At 34.9% G+C, this 18559-nt stretch overlaps 1 protein-coding gene across 1 annotated transcript in view; it reads left to right on the forward strand.

Moving 5' to 3' along the window:
- Positions 1-277: 277 nt before the first annotated feature.
- Positions 278-18559, forward strand: part of LOC123866729 (uncharacterized protein DDB_G0287625-like) — a 28577-nt gene continuing 10295 nt past the window's right edge. The window contains exons 1-11 of the mRNA XM_045908407.1: positions 278-316; positions 745-972; positions 1517-1683; positions 2213-2345; positions 10366-10641; positions 12443-12609; positions 14485-14545; positions 16146-16160; positions 16364-16492; positions 16613-16785; positions 16985-17527. Of these exons, the coding sequence (XP_045764363.1) occupies positions 305-316; positions 745-972; positions 1517-1683; positions 2213-2345; positions 10366-10641; positions 12443-12609; positions 14485-14545; positions 16146-16160; positions 16364-16492; positions 16613-16785; positions 16985-17527 (1904 nt within the window). The 5' untranslated portion in view covers positions 278-304. The remainder of the gene's footprint in view (positions 317-744; positions 973-1516; positions 1684-2212; positions 2346-10365; positions 10642-12442; positions 12610-14484; positions 14546-16145; positions 16161-16363; positions 16493-16612; positions 16786-16984; positions 17528-18559) is intronic.

Here is an 18559-nt window from a genome sequence, read left to right on the forward strand (position 1 = left end):
GCTTTAAGTTTTATTGTAATATTTTCAATTAAAAAAAAAAAAAAAAAAAACGATAGCATAAAAGTCCATTCAACGAACGTGTAACGCAACTTTGACGCAGATAATATCCGCAGGGCGCAGGCGACAAAGTGAGGGAGTAGGTGATTACAGAAGGCGCTACAAACGACCTCGCTATGTCAAAGTTACGGAACTAAAGTGACCGCAAGCCCCACCACTTGCAGGACTATGTCTTTTGCTTTTCATATAAAAGTCCAGCCGAACCCGATAATGGTATCAGTCACCTGCTCTGATTAACAACAGCAAAATGTTCTCAAAAGTAAGTCAGCTTTTGATACTGAGCTTTCGTACAACAATACAGAACATTTTTTTTGTGCCAGTTAAACTTAACTTTTTACGTGGCTTCTAATCTTTTATCTAATTTTGAGTCGCATATTATTTTCACTAACATTTTTAACATATCGTAAGAATAGCTTTTGCTCGCAACTTCAACGCGATACATAATTGATAAGTACTTTTAGATAATATAGCTTTCTACTGATGCAAAAATTATTAAAATCGGGCCAGTATTTTCAAAGTCTATCGATAACAAACAAACAAACTTTTTTCTTGATAATATAAGTATAGAGACTATTGATTATTTATATATTTACAATAATTTCATATATGTTTTACTAGTTACTTTGTGTTCCCTAGATTTATAAAGACGTTTAGATACCTATTCCAGAAACTATTTTTTTTGTTTAGATCGTCGCCCTCAGCGCTGTGTTGGCCGCCGCCAACGCTGGCCTCTTGCCCTACCACCACGCATCTGCGGTGTCTTCGCAGAGCATCGTGCGCCATGACACACCCGTGCACTACGCCGCGGCTCCCATCGTCCACGCCGTCCACGCTGTCCACGCTCCTGTAGTCCACGCTGCCCCCATCGTACACGCCGCTCCCGTGGTACACGCTGCCCCTATCGCTATCGCCCACGTGAGTTTAACTCAAGCTTAGATTTTAAGCAATTTTAGGAGGTAAACAGCTATATTCCCTGTAAGTTGGTAAGAGGACCAAAGAGGGATACTCGCGCTGTAATGATGCGGTCATGAACCATATACATGATCACGATGACATGAAGAAGGATCTGGGAACCCCTTGCATTATTATCCCAAGAGAACTTCTACCATTAGGTTAATGGAAAAGAGTCACGATCTCAGCAACGAGGTATACGACGCAGACAGACAGACAAATGGACATAATATGGCAAGCGATCAGGATGCCCAAAATTCTTACAAATGTATGTAAGTTTTAATTTTAAGTATTGTGCCAGTGCAATGATATTCACTGTAAGGCAGTGTAGCTCAAATAATTGAAATAGTATAGTTATTCATAAAAAATTCTTTCTAGTTTTTATAAGGATTATTGGAAACATTACTGAAGGAAGATTAGGTCTGATATAAAAAAATCTGTCTTTCAAAGTGAAGCTTCTCTAAACCTATCCTATAAATACTCAACATAACGATTATTATTTTTTCAGTCTCATCCTAAATACGACTTCGCGTACTCAGTGGCAGACCCTCACACCGGAGACCACAAGTCCCAGCACGAGAGCCGCGACGGTGGTGCCGTACATGGAAGCTACTCCCTCGTGGAGCCCGACGGTTCCGTCCGCAAAGTAGAATACACCGCTGATGACCACCATGGGTAAGCTTACCTTGAATACATGGTGTAACTTAATTCTTAATCAGTAAGTTTTTATTTAAATAATATCCAAGTCTTCGACGTGAAGAGGTTTGTATATGTCTGAGAGTTCTGCACAATGTTCTCAAAGGAGTGTGAAGTATGCCAATCCGTATTTGGAAAACGTGCGTGGTAAACTATAGCCTACTCGTGGTATATACGTGGTAAATTCTTTTCATTCTGAAGGAGGTTTGTTCTCAATAATGGGCAGACGCGGCGATGGATCGATAATAATAAACATAATCTTATACATCAACTTATATCCGAGAATTGGTTCAATGACTTATCTTATTTTCAATCAGTTTTTATTAGGAGAACACTTTGTTGTTGTGTTCTTAAGAGGATTGAAATAAATGTAGGATCATAGAAATATCGACTAAATACGTTGAGTATAGGTGGTACCTACTTTTTAAACCCCAAATCATAGAGATCATAGAAATATCGCATTGTTCGGGTCGGGAAAGCTCATCATCAATTTTTTTTTATTTTACAGTTTCAACGCAGTGGTCCACAAAACCGCCGGCTACCACCCGGCCCCAGTGGTCCACGCCCCCGTGGTCCACGCCGCTCCCGTCGCACACCTCGCCATCGCTCCCTTGGCGCATGGACATCATGGCCTCCATTACTAACGACCTAGCTGTAGTACTCGTGTAATCGTGATGAATGACTGATGATTGGGATATTTATGTATGTGTACGTAACTAAATATAATGAACTTAATTAAACAATTGTAAATAAAATACTCTTTGCTGATCAGTATTTATTTGTATTATTTATACCTTTTTAAATAATAAGTTGAAAAATAAACAAATCTTCTACTAATACTCTACCTACTATTGTACAGTCTAATACTAATCAAATAGGTAAAGCCCGAAGTTTAAGCTCTCATAATGTGGTACTGTTAGTATCGTAAACATAAAAGAAACAAGATTCTGCTAATGATATTATACTTACTAATAGGTAGATACTTTCCAAAGAAAAAAGAATTATTGACATTATTTTAGTATCCAATTTAAGTTTCATTCATTACGGAAGAGCTTGGCGACGCTAAAAGCTTTCAAAGGAGATCTCAACAAATCAATTTTGAAGAACAATCAATTTTAATATCGCCTTTAAAATATTACGATTGATATCATCTATCAATTGGATATATTTTGACATCTCTAAATCTATTTTGTTTTTTAATCCCTTTGCGATCGATACATACAGATTTTACAAACATTTATAATATAGTACAATATTATGTAATAAGAAATATAATATTGTTTTTTTTTATCCACCCATGAACTTCACCTCATAAATATAGCCATTGCGAAAAGAACACCCAATCATTAATTGCAACATTACCCTTGAATTCTTAATTTATTCAGTGGCCTAAAATAATCAGTATAATCATCAGCAGGCATGCGTGCTTGCGTGTATAGCGCTGGTATTTTAGAACAATAATTACAGTACTTAATATAGTATAGGAAAATTTACGTAACATACTTAGTACGTAAGTACAAATTATATATTGGCACATCTACCATAAGTAAAATTGCTCTAAATAAATTTATTTCAAGATTATCAATTATGTAGCTATATTATTTTAAAAAATCATATTGTAATTTCATCTAGTAATTCAATGAGATTACTTTAGGAAAGTAATTTTATTTAAATAAGAGTATAATAATTAAACTTTAGCGCTACTTCACGCCAAAACAACGCCTTACACTTTACCAGGCTCAGGTCTGATTTGGCAGAGGTTTAAGAGGGCTCTCTCTGTCACTCGTTTCATACAATCGTAGTTCCAATTTCATTTGAATATTAAGCAACCAAAGTCCATGAAATTTTGCAGACCTATTCTAGAAACTAATATCTATGTCTGTGGTTTTCCAGATTTCTGTTAAAATATTCGGTTTCAAAGTTACGCGGTCTAAAAAATTTTCACACAAATCTTTGAGCCCCTGTAATTTTAAAACTACATATTTTTAGAAAAATCTAAAACACCACAGACACAGATATTAGTTTCTAAAATATGTTTGCAAAATTTCATGGACTTTGGTTACTTAATATTCAAATGAAATTGGAACTATGATTGTATGAAACGAGTGACGGAGAGAGCCCTGTTAACTTTGGGATGGCTCTGCCAAGTACTAACTTGATGCATAGGCTCATAGGCCGCGCATAAAAAATATTGGTGATCAATAAATAATGTTGGGTGAATGAGTTTGTTATGGGCTCTTCTCAAACCTAGCGCGCTATTATCTTCTTCTTCACCGTTTTACCACTGATCATGAGACACCAAGAGCGTTGGCATCTGCATCCTTAAGACTCGCACGAAACAATGTTGTTCAACGTTTCTGATATGAATCGCTAATTAAGGTTGGAAACGCCCTTCCGGCGCCCGTCTTTCGCAGCCACATAAGTATAACTTAAAAAACCTTCAAACAAGAGAAGATACATAATCTTTTAAGCATTCATTGCATTCATACGGTATGAATCCAACTTTTTCCAAGCAAGTAAAATACACTGTACAGTTTGTAAAAAAAGCATTAAGTATTTAATCAACCTGCTATTTTTCCATGTACATTTTTTGTTGCTCTCAGTAACTTACTTACATATTTTTAACTTTACATTCTATGTCACAGTTAAGAATGTATGCAATATTAAGCTTATAGGGACAACAATATTCACATAATTTACAAGATGCATTACAATCACACAGCAGTGTACAACTCAATCAAAAACAAAAACGCGCGAAAAAAAGGTGACAATGGCAAATTGATAATAATTTACATTAGGTTGTGTTCATAAACGAAATCAGTGTTTACTAGCAATTATCAACATTATGATTATTATTGATGAATTTTTTTAACATTTTAATAAACAATTAAGTAAAAAGCTTCAAAATTCAAATCATATATAAATACAGTACGTTTTAAGTACATTGATACTTTTATTATAAAGGTGGAACGGGTGGAAACCCTAACTGCAATCTTGAGTCGCATCGTTTGTCACTCGCTAATAAAAAGGGTGATTTCATCAATGGGCTAAGGCAATTTAAACGTAATCAACACATACAGTAGCACAAACAAAGCACATTAGGTGCATAATCGCCACGGAACAAATTACACCAATTTCCTTCGTTCCCCGGAGGTTATGTTTCGAAATATTCGTTATATGATTGATGCATATGATATATTGCATGGGAAGTTGACAAATGTAATTTATGACATAAAAAGAAATACTGTCCATACGATATTTACGACATAGAAAGGATATTGTAGGTATCGTATAATCGTATGACGTCCACAACTGGACATAGGTCTCTCGTAGGAACTTCCACACGCCACACATCTTGCGCCGCCTGAATCCAGCGGCTCTCTGCGACCCATTTGACAGCTGTTGACATTTGACCCATTTGGGGGGTAAGTAAAGTAAAAGTAAAATATTCTTTATTGTACACCAACAAGACATAGTAATATATAAATAACATTATAGATTTATGTAGAAAAGGCGGCCTTATCGCTAAGGTTGTCTTCCAGGCAACCTTAGGGTGAGGAGATAATAAAAATTAAAGAAAGTGGAAGGGGTGTAGTAATAAAATAAAGTAAATAAACATAATGTATATATACAAAATTTAAAATAAATAATTAAGAAAATAATAATAATAATACTACAGTAAATAAGAAAGGAATAAGGATAGGAATAGACGAAAGGAATAAGGATAGAAATAGGGTCTTCCAACGCTGCGCTTTCCGGTCCGAGGTCGCCATTCTAGGGCTACTATCTCTATATTCTAGGGCTATTCTCTACTACTTACTACTCTACTTTGGGACCCAACGTAAACGTAGCGTAAATTAATACACATGTGTAGATATTCGGTTGTTCGTTACTAATGCCTCAGCCTATGCGTTCGCGCAACGTTCATTCGATTGGCTTACTTTGAACAGTTGTTGTGTGTGAATATTTCGGGCATAATAAGATCAATTACTAGCTTATTTCCACGACTTCTACGACGACGAATTTTCAAAAATCACTCATCCGATCCGAGTCCGTGAAAATACGTTCCGAAGTTGTCATAGAACTATTTGTATGGTAGCCTTATGGTAGCTTACAAACTAGATCTGATTTCCACTGTCCGAGTTCTGTCTATCATCGGTGAGAATATCTCGGATGTGCCTCGGATTCAAATCGGACTCCATGATCCACTTAAAACTTAGATTTGGATCAAAGACCGGATTAGTGCATATAAGTAATATCCGAATTCAGTCCGAGTTTGTCGGACTGAATTCGGGAATCGGTATTTTTACGGATTCGGATCATCATTGATTCGGAAAGGATAAGTGCATAACCGATCTTACAAGTGCTTTTGAATCGTCACAATATCTCCCATACTGTTGGCTCGTGATGCCCTTCCTGCCGAGAAGATCCAGCAAGAAACTCAGTAAAAAGATTGTTAAAAATGAATCCTTACATGGACAGAAAACTTATAATATGCAACTATTCTACCTACAATTTCTAGTTTAATAGTTTCAGATCTTTGCAACTAACTATATTTCATTACTATTCATTCAACTTGTGGATTTACAGTCTGATATCTGAGTCATTTTGATAATTTGATATCTGAATTCACCAGGCCCAAAAAAGCTATTGAAACAAAGCTCACAAAATAAATAAGCCTGTATGTACCATGGCCTATATTTGCTTAACAAATGAAATGCTTTTGCGTAACACATAAATATGCATTCTCAATGGCATCGATCGCTACCAATCTTTTTTATCTCTTTTAATTATATTAGGCTCTTTGCGCACTGCATTTCATTTTCCGCCTTCAGAAAATGAAATTCTTCTACAGATCGGTGATTGTCGGATTCGGGTCGGATGCAGTGCGTAAAGAGTCGAAGGCACTCCGCGTAAGTTAGACTTTTTGAAAGTTCGATAACCATGCCGATAATTTCACCGACTTTTATCACAGATTATGTAACCGAATCCGTCACTTTGCCAGTGTCTATCGTAGGTATTGTACGTCATGATTTGACAGATGAAGGTGAGTTTACAGAAGAAGGTGTGTGTTTGGATATAGTGTTTGAGGGACAGAAGAAAAAAAGAGATAGCTAGATAGATAGAAAACTTTATTGCACGAAAAATTTGAAATAATCAAGACAAAACAAAGAAACTAAAAACGATTGTAAGCAAAGGCGGCCTTATTGCTCAGAGCAATCTCCACCAGGCAACCTTTGAAAAACCTCGGCAGAGAGTTCCGGGTTGAACCAATAAATTTTTCAGAGATTAAAGGGGGTTACTTTATGTTCGTCAAGTGCACGCGGCTGACTGAATGACGGTGAATACAATGCTTTAGCAAATACATAATATCCGATCATTCCATTTTTCACCGGTAATAGGGTCAGCCGGAGGCATCGACTTCCTGTTAGGTCGTGTGCGTTTTAATATTGCAATCTGTATTTTTTATTTTTGCCGACAAATATCGGTCACCGATTGTCGGACGTGGGCGAAGCGCCTAAGACAGATTTAGACATTGACCGATAAATACGCTCACATTACGACAAAGCGAATTGAAGGTACTATCTCCATACCTTTTTAAAATCGAAAAGTAATTATTGTTAATTATATAAAAGAGCAAATATACATGTAAATATTTATCATTTTTAACTTTGTCCTTTTACCTACCCATGAGGACCAATTCAACTATTGTCCTTCCTAAACAACCCCTATCTAAACGTGTAATAAGTATAGATCCTAAATTTCAAATTAGGGATATATTCTTGTGTATAATATAATTATTATTATACTACTTACTCTCACGCCCGGTTACAAAATAGACATATATAAAAGCCAAAGGATATATTATAATATACTTACACACATAAAAATAAATAAACCTACATATACGTTACATAAATACATATTTGTACCGGGCGGAGGATTACTTATTATTATTATTGATTTTAACAGAAAACCGTTTTTATTCCAATAATAATAAAAACTTGGTTGACAAAAAATTATGTCTGTTTTAACATACTTATATATTTTTTTGTAAATTGTTTCGACTTAAACGCTACAAAAATAACACATTTTTGAACTACTGTATACAGACTTTAGATAGTCATAATGACTTGAGAAAACCTCGTGATGATGAATTAATTCATCGTGATAGTCTGATCAATTAGTTTCAGAGCAAGGATCTATATTCGCATCCCATATCCAGAATTTTATCAACATGTAACATCTTTTTATACTTACAATCATGCAATAAATGAATAAAATCTAAATCTAATCTTTCACTTTTGTTTAAAGAAGATAAGCCCACCCGTGCGAAGCTGGGGCGAGTCAACTATACATTAGAAAAGATCCGTACCTTTTCTAGATGTATTTAATTTACAATTTATATATGCTATTATAATAATATACTATTTATATAATATACGTATTTTGTACTTATTCTTAACGTCAATGAAATTAATATAATTAATTCACGTAACAGGAAACTTACAGCTATCATGCTTTGTAATAATCGCAACCACGGATGCAAATAAATCAACCAGCTGTAAATTGTAATTCAATAAGAAAATACAATACTATATATTAAAAGCAAAAAATGAGTAAAACGTCACACACGCACTATGTTATTATAAATTTTATCAAGTTATAATTTTACACCAATTATTCCGCACATACTTAATTAAACTAACGTTAGGTTAGATTTGTTGCTATTGTACTGAGATTGTAAACCTTATTCCTACGTATATATAGAAGATACTTAGCTAAACAAGAGTTGCTTTTCCTGAAAATCTGTAATTTGCTTTCACACAGAGTCATCATTTGATTAATATCGTGCGATTACCTTTTAAGCTTGACAGCACTTTTTTTAATGAGTTTAAGAATAATAATTTATAATCTATTAGGCATATTATCATGCCTTAAATAATGGATTTTACTTGCGTGTGTAGTTTAATTGGAACATCTTGATTCATTGAAATCATTCTAAGATTATACACGAAAAGATATAAATATTATTATTAAAGATATAAACACACACACACACACACATACACACAGAAACTCACAACAAACACACACCCACACACTGTGCACCCTACTTTTTTATTTCCCTATTTATTTTTAGATAACTGAGGGAGAGGGCTGGCTATCCTTAACACAGATATAAAAAATCTAGCTAGGATAGCCAGTCCTTGATCTTGCAACACTCTAAATTGTATTAATAACTAAGTTATCTTACTAATTGTATATGCTTAGTGCTTACAGTTCACTTTGTTGTAGGTACTTAGAATTGTAGGTATTTAATAAGATGTAAATTTAATTCTACTTAGTTATTAATCTTTTGTGGAAATAAATTATTTGTATTTGTATTTGTTATAATCTTACCTACATAATTATATATTTACTATGTATATTTAAAAAATAGATATAATGAAATAATACGTATGCAATTGGTAGATAATATAAACGATAATTTTATAAATTTCTTTTTGCAGAAGTAATATCTTCCTCGACTTTAATAAAATTATATGTGCGTGTATATTAACATTACAAGTAAGTATCTTATGAACGTTCGTTCACATTGAAGTGTTAATTTATACATGACAAAATTACATTTCATAATCAACGCTTATGTTGTTACAAACCTGTATTGTCAAACTTTTTCTTGAACCATTGTAGTTCACACAGCTTGTAATAAACATTGTCATTTAAAATCTTATTTGTAATAAAGTATAAAATATAATGGTTATACTACATCGCAATATTACCTATGCTGTTTAGCTATTCTAGTTTATAAAACAAATATATATTTTCACAGTTTATCTCATACAATATAGCATTGTATATTATAGCCGTTACTGTGGTAGGCTTTATACACTTATTAATTCGTAATTATAATCGTTTAGCCCGAATATTTCATCTTCAAGGCAAGACCGGAACTACGCTTTGCGTTTATCGGTTTTACATAAAATATTATCTACCAGATATACAGCTTATCAGATTCTTTTCAGGTTAAAAGGAGCAATAATGTGATAATTGCCTTCCTGACACACGTGCAATATATAGATATTGCGATAAATCTGTTAGCAAACGGTGAGAAATTGATTTTTGCTCTATTAATTCCCACAACAAACCTCTATAAAAGCTAATGAGCCAGGTCACAAACAACCACTATTGTCTTTGACACCATTTAGAATTTTTCTTACTAAAACTTGAATTTTCTAGTTAAAGATGCATAGAGTAAGTGAAAAATTTTGTGAAACTACTTGAAAACTATAAATGTTTATTGACAAGTGAATAACTAAAACTTCCTCATTAATTTAGTGCAATTTCTGACTACTGAAACTAGGTGTAAAGACTCAGTATTTCCAATAATCGCAATTATGCGAAGCAATTCCATCTGATTTTTGCGACCACCATGGAACCTTCTAACAAAAACTTTATGTATCGTTAGCTCTAAACTATAATAAATACTGGGAATGATATCTTTACTATTGTGAAATACCCATGTACCTAACATGGGTATTTCACAATGTATGGGCGGAACCAAATCGTTCAATTTAACTAGCTATGCCCATCATAATTAATTATTTCGTGTATCCGAATATCCTATCTAATAACCATAACAATTTTTTTTTTCAGCTATTAGCTATTCTAACGTTTATATCGGCCAGTAACGCCCTTTTCCCTCACCACCATCATCACCATCACCCAGCGATTTCTCATCAGGAGGTGTTTAAGCACGACGGGCCTCACCACCCGATACCAATTCATCACCCAGTGCCCATCCATCACCCAGTGCCCATTCATCACCCTGTGCCCATCCATCACCCAGAGCCCATTCATCATCACGTGCCGGTATTCCATCACGTGCCACATGCACCTATACACCACCACGTGCCGCACCACGACCATTATGTGAGTAAAATATTTTTTAAAAAAAAATAGAATCCATTTTTGTCATCTCTAATTTTTGCATACATCACTTGAAGGGTGTGCAATAATGAAGAACTCTGCCTGTTTTTCCAATTCTATGCCGTGCTTGAAATACACAATAATCACGAAACTAGCAATTCATTCATGAGAAAATTCTTTCAATAACTTCGCATACGTGATAAGTAGGTACCGTTGCGTAAACACTGTAATTGTACAACATAACCAGAGACATAACGAACTTAACTATGTGAAATTATGACATCATATCTTTCTCCAATGCATAGCACTAAACAGTGCAGTATAAAAGTGCAGTGCAGTGCAGTGCAGTAAAAAGTATACTACATCACATGATGATCACATGATGACATGACATATTTAAAAACAAATATTTTAAGGTAAAGAGGTCCTAAAATTACAATTATTTGTAATTTATTCGTAAATATAACTTTCGTGTTTTGATTCGGAAATGAACATATGAGACTTGTTAATACTTATTATAAAAGGATTACCTACATTAAGGTTCATTAGTTAACTTATTTGCAGTTCATTTACATGAAAATGATTGCATGGATGAACAGCAAACGGGGCCTGTCACCGAGTGCATGATACTTAATTAACCGTAGTATAATTTACTGCCTAGGTACGATTTCTGTATGTTTAATAAATATCTACTTGTTTTATTCAAATCAGGAAAGTAAAAACGTTAATAGTGTTGCTAAGTTTCCATATGCGCACACGCTTTACTTTTTTCTAGTTCATTCAAGCCAATTCGGATGTGTGAATAAGTGAACGAGGAGGATTATTTAAAGATTTTTGTGGTGGTACTAGTATATTATTTAGTAGTAGTATATTATAGTATATAGTAGTATAGTTTGCATTATTAGTGTGCACATTTTTAGGTCTTACTATCAATATTATATTTATGGTGGTGATATTCTAGTGGTTCGGACGTCGGCCTCTTATTCAGAGGGTCGAGGGTTCGATTCCGGGTCCAAGCCTTTAACTTTTTGGAGCTATGTGCGAAGCAATCAAATGACACTTGCTTTTAACGGTGGAGGAAAACATCGTGAGGACACCTGCATACCTGAGAGCCTGAGAGTTCTCCATAATGTTATCAACGGCATGCGTCAATCCGCAGTTGCACAGGACTACTGGTCAAAACCATTCTCTTTCTGAGAGGAGTCTCGTGTTCAGTAGTAGACCGGCGATGGTTTGATGATGATGATCTTTATTTATAGATAGATCTTACCATCTGTCAATTTCTTGCGTGCAACATGGACACAATTAATTATACATTCCCTGATTTTATTTATTTATTAAATACTAGAGGATGCCCGCGGCTTCGCCCGCGTGTATTTCGGTTTTTATAAAATCCCATAAAAACTCTTTCATTTTCCGGGATAAAACGTGGCCTATGTCCTTCCCCGGGATGTATCCCATGTCTGTACCAAATTTCATTAAAATCGGTTCAGCGGTTGGGCCGTGAAAACGTAGCAGACAGACAGACAGACACACTTTCGCATTTATAATATCAGTATGGATATTTATTTAAAATACGAATAGGTACACTAGTATGTAGTTTGTATTTTTCTTGCAAAATGTCTTGCTTTGAGATTCGATTCCAAGTAAATGTTTGGTTTGTAACAGTGCAGATTTTTTCTTGTAGAAAGAAGGACTTAATATTGGCTAATTCCTAGGGTACAGTAAGGAAGTTTTCCCAAACGGGTTCTTTGACATCGTTAATCTACACGCACGAAGTCACTAGTTTATTTTGTCTCCACAGGCATTCCCAGAGTACAAATTCGCGTACTCGGTCCACGACCATCACACCGGAGACGTGAAATCGCAGCACGAGTTCCGACATGGCGATGTTGTACAAGGAGGCTACGAACTTGTAGAACCTGACGGCCGCTTCAGGAAAGTGGAGTACAAGGCCGACGATCATACTGGGTGAGCCCATTTTAATCTGTGATTAATTAATTGCCCATTTAATAAAATTGTTTGTTCCGTTTGCTTACAATCACACGCTTTAGAAACTTATAACCACTTTAAGAAAACGCAAGCCTTGCGCAGACAGACGTTTGACAATTGACCTTATTGGATCATATTGTGATTTGAATTACATGCAAATTCATTGTGCATTATGCATATCTATATTTAAGATCGAGAACTCGCGGCGCGGCATGGTAAAGGATTTTTCAAGTAATGGAAAGTTACGTAGAAATCTCTGGTCTGGTCTGGTGATAGCCTTCGGCCGTGGCTAGTTACCACCCTACCGTCAAAGCTGTGCGATTAAGCGTTACGGTAGGATGCCGTATAGAACCCAAAGGAATGCCATACTCCTTCCAGGTTAGCCCGATTCCATCTTAGACTGCATCATCACTTACCACCAGGTGAGATTGCAGTCAAGGGCTAACTTGTATCTGCATAAAGATGAAAAAAAAAAACTGTGATAATAGTCGTAGATACAAAAACAATATCTGCTATGTAAGCTTAGTCATGTCGTATCGCCAGTCCTTGGAATGCCTCAGTATCCCTCAGACACTCCGGCATTCTTCAAATGCTGGAGCTCGCGACCCGCACGCATCGTCATTAGCTTCGACGGACGCCTGGGCATACTTAAGGACATCACGGTGTAGCTAAGTAATCCGTGGCATAGTCACCATCGATGTGCTCTTATTGGGATGATAAAGTATCCCCTACCGTGCCGGGCTTAGTGAAACATTGCACTATTGCCTCGTGTTACTCACGTTGAGTTACCGATATGCTTTACTTAACATGTATTTAATTACTTGTTTTTTTTCGATATAACAATCTGTTTGTAGACTCTGATTAAATTTTGTCCTTTTTCGTTTTGGTTCTGTGTTACAGTCTCCAATTTACTCATGACATTGACCTTGACCTGCTAACTTTTGATATTGAAGTTGAAAGCTATCTATAATAATATTTTATTATTGGGAAATTCGCGAATGTAAGGCAGCATTGGCAAGGGTAGGACGGAAAGGTTTAGGTTAGAAGGTTATTCCAAATTTCTTTTGACCAACATGCTATCGGTCTAATTAAGGATAAACATACATACATACTTAATCATTTATTGTAATAAAATAATTAGATCATTATTTAAAAACTCATACTTGTTCCAGTAACTGAAACGTAACATTCAATTAGATCATTATATAAGTAGGAAGTAGGCAATGTAAAGCCGTCATCAATGAGTAAACTTAATAAGTAACATGTCGGAACATCGTCAGAAAATTATTTACAGTATCAATATTCAAGAATTATTCCCTTGTTATGAAAAAAAAAGAAACGTTTAAAATTTAAATAAGGTAGAATAAGTGCAAAGTAGTTAAACCAAGCGGCACTCGTTCACTATGTCGGTAACATAATAGTGAGACAATTATTATGATGAAAATTGCTTTTTTAATTTTTGTATGAGGCTGTCAACTACACCGACACTAGCGGCTTTGAAAAATATATGCAGGGCCGGCCGTCTGTAAAGGCGAGCTAGGCGACCGCCTAGGGCGCTCGAATTTGGGTGACGGCATTATACTCGTAGCGAGGGTGCGGAAAAGTGAGCAGGCGTGAGCTGATAGGCTAGCGCTGACGGTTAGTTTAGGTTAGGTTACGAAAATATAGATTTCTTTAGCACCATAATATGTCCGCCGCATTGAGTACCTCAGTTTGTAGAGTTACAGAAATTTTTTGCACTCGCTTCGCTCGCGCTTATACTTTTAGAAAGATTCTAACTTCAACAACCAAAAGTTTGGTTTATGTATAACATAATTATTTGTTTAACTCCTAAAGTGATTAATTTTGTTACAGTTTCAACGCAGTCGTCCACCATTCATCGCCCCATCATCATATTCACCTGTCACATCACATTTAATCTAAAGACGTCGTCTCCATAGATTCTCGTCGAGCACCTAACGAAGACTGAACTAAAATGTACTAACTAATCTGCACAAATACCTCCATGTTAAACTGAATAAAGATAGCGCTATTCTTTTAAAATATGTTTTTATTTGCCCTTACCTTTTATCAAAGCACCGATACGGGTTCAAATGTTTTTATTATAACTTAACCAAACATGATTCAGTGAATCTGTGTTGAGAAGAACGAATGCATGAACTCAAAGAAACCGCCTGCACGTTTGATTGCAGTTAGTATAAAAATTATGAAATCGATTATAATGATTCAAGCGTGTTCGTCTGTACATAAAATTACCGAAAATGATGCTTTATTTATTGAATACAATGATCATTATAATCGTATTTTTTATTAATAATTAAATATAATAGAATCGAAGTAAGTATACCTAATTAGTGATTATAATTATATTGTAGTATAGAAGCAGGCGTTATTTTGCGGAAGTCCATGATATACAAGGAACCAAAAGCTTATTTTGCTATAATCCGCCAAACCAAAGAAATCTGTATGGTGCAACATGCAGCATGCGACATGCACCGCCCGCCCTCCCACTGAAAAACATGCAGGAAAAGCCAGCCACCAAGCAAACCACACGAACCACCACCACGCAGCACCACACAAATCCCAACACCACTCGACGCACGTTTCGCCCCGACACCGGAGCATCCTCAGGAGATGTAGACCTTACAATGCCTAATTGCAAAGTCAATTTGCAATTAGGCATTGTAAGGCATGTTGCACCATACAGATTTCTTTGGTTTGGCGGATTATAGCAAAATAAGCTCTTGGTTCCTTGTATATAATTATATTGTTATGAAAATAAATAAACCCTACGAATACTAAATAAATAACACGAATTATCATTTGATTAAACAAACTTAGGTACATAATACTAACGTATTTTCAGGAATAATATGTGCATAATGAATCGTGAAATTATTATTGCATATTTTTTTTCACTTACTGGTGTTTAATTTACATAACTTAAATATAACTGAACTCAGTTATTGAACTAAGATATCTTATTATTAAAAAGCTATTTCAAGTTTTACTAATTATTACTAATTATTATTAATAAAATAATTTATATTTCATCATTATCAATGAGTTGGTTGTGATAAATTGGTGCAAAAATTGATTTGCCATAAATTTTACTATATATTAAAAAAGTACATATTATTATTATTTAATCGATATAACCAGATCGGAAAAGTAGTTTGGTCTATTTGGGAAGCTAATTAAAAAATGAGATGAAGCACGATCTTTCACAAAGTATAAGTGATTCAGTGATACTTAGATGATACGAAATTAATATAATAAAAATGCAATCAAAAATACAATGTAAACTCCAGCAAGTCATCCTAATTTTCTTATATATTACACTAATTATTTGCGTACACGCCTATCAAGTTAAATCGTGAAACTGCGTAATTGCAGCTGTATTGATTTCTTATAGGAAACAGCAGATTAAAATGCATAGCAATATTTTGGTATAAATACACAAGATAGCGTGTTATCACTTACATAGTTAACATCACCTATTGGGAGAATCATAGGCGATGGCTTGGAAGGTATCAATAAAATATTATAACAATTACTTAACTCACAAAACGTTATATTATCATTTATTAATATTTTAAAAGAGTGGCAAATTTTAACCAAGAAATAATGAAAGTAAATTATTTTATCATACGACATAAAGTTTACCTAAGTACAAACAATACAAGAAATAGGTATTTTCTATAAAAAAAGAATAATTAAAATGTTTTCATAGGTTATAACTTTTTTGGCGATCTTTGCGCTAAGCGAAGCCCGACCTCCTACGTCGAAACAACGAGTCAAAATAGAGAATTGGCTTTCTCATGTTAAATACCACGAAGCCGAGCCTCAAGAAGTATATTATGTAAGTTAATTTTGTCCGATCGTTTTAATCGAGACCAGATAAAAATTTTTGATAGTAAAATCTTCAGAAAGCGTCGTTTGCTATGAATACAATAAACAATATTTATTTTTGTGTTTTTAGGATTCGGCGTATCCCTCCTATGAGTTCTCATACGAAGTTTCGGACCCACATACGCATGACTTCAAGGGCCAATACGAACAACGAAAGGGTGATGACGTAAAGGGACATTACTGGCTTATCCAACCAGACGGCCTAAAGCGTACCGTCAAGTATCACGCTGATAAACACAGCGGGTAAGTGACTTTTGTTATTTGAAAGATGTATGTAATGGGTAGGTGATGAATTGACGATCAAAAATCAAATCTAATCATTTATTTTTCAAAATATAGTAACTACGTAGAATGAATACAGGTGCGGTAGGTAAACGGTAATAATTCAACGTCAACTTAAAACTAAGGCTAAGATCCATCTAAAATATATTTTTAATTTTAGATTTAAAGCAAATGTTGAGTACATTAAGCACTGGGAAGAAGAAAAGAAAAAACAAGAAGGTGAAGGAGAAGTCAACCAGGAAGAGAATTCAAGTGAAACTGAAAACTCTGAGGAAAACGAAAACGGTCAAGAAAATGAAAGCAATGGTAGTAATGAAAATGAATCTGAAGGAGAAGGGGAAACAGAAAATAATGATTCCGGTGTAGAAGAGGGAGAGGAAAACGAAGAAGGAGAAGAGGAATCTGAAAATCAGGAAGGTGAACAAAGCGAGCTTAGAGAAGCACACTGGAAGCGTGGGCGAAATAATTTAGACAGAAAAAATTATGGAAGACGTGACAACAGACATGGTCATGAATTGAAAGCTACTACTGGAATCTGGCAACCCAATCGTTGGAGTAAACATCATCGCAATGAAGAATTACGTTACATTAGATCAAATGAACGTTACGAAAATATCGGCGAAAGAGAAAAACGCGGACACGCGCGACGGGGTAATAAAAGCCGTAATGAAAAGAAAGAATCCAACAAAAATGAAAAGAAAAATGAAAAGAGTGAACAAAAGGAAGAAAAGAAAGAAAAGAAAGAAGAAGAACGCCGCGAAGGCAACAAAAATGAAGAGGGTAATGTTGAAAATAAAAACAAGGGAAAAGTCCAAAAGAGTGAATATCACGTGACTATACATCACCCTAAGCATTCTAAGTAAGTCAAAAATACGAGTACCAAGTAGACAAGAAACACGAAACACAAGATTTTATACATACGTGTACGTTTCGCTTATAGGTACTTGTTGATTGTTGAAAATAATTTAAAATTTTATATAAATTTTTGGTTCCAAATAAAAATGTGACCAAACTTGATGATTTTTTATTTATGGGTCCTTTAATGTATAGGCATGTATAGCAAATAATTTAATTTAGTTTATGGATTTAATAATAGTCCTCATAGTGAAACTCCTCAAATGAGTCAGTTTTATCAGCAAAACTGTTGCGAGCATTATATTGAACGCGTTCATCAATTTCGTCGTTGCTTTTAGTTTTGTGTACTGAAAAATAAGACTTCAGTTGCCTGTTCTTCACGTGCAAAAATAGAATAACCAATAATCCATTCTCAAATACGTGAACTAGCTTGAAGGATATTGTGACACTGGACGGAAAAATAAATTGAAATTCTTTTCGATATGGCACATTCGAAAAGAAGTCTGTATCCACAATAAAATCTGACCTACTTTAATGTTGACTGATACTGCCAATGGGTCCAGAGTACGAGAAGAACGAAGAGTTTTTAACAATATTATTCAAATATCGGAATCCCCGTTGAACAGGAATAGAGAATGGGGACAACGGGACTGATTTTTAATAATTATATTCTAATCCCGCTGGGCCCACAAATCAGTAGAACCACATGCACAATTAAAAGCACTTTCACAATTCAAATCAAGTGTCTGTCTGTAGCGATGTTAGTATAATTTCATTTGATTTTGATGGTGATGAATGAATATAATATGACTTTGACTCTCATTTTATTGCATACCAAAAAAATATATCGATATCTACCCGGTATGTGATGTCACTTCAC

This window comes from Maniola jurtina, chromosome 7 (assembly GCF_905333055.1).
Source record: "Maniola jurtina chromosome 7, ilManJurt1.1, whole genome shotgun sequence".
Taxonomy (NCBI): Eukaryota; Metazoa; Arthropoda; class Insecta; order Lepidoptera; family Nymphalidae; genus Maniola; species Maniola jurtina.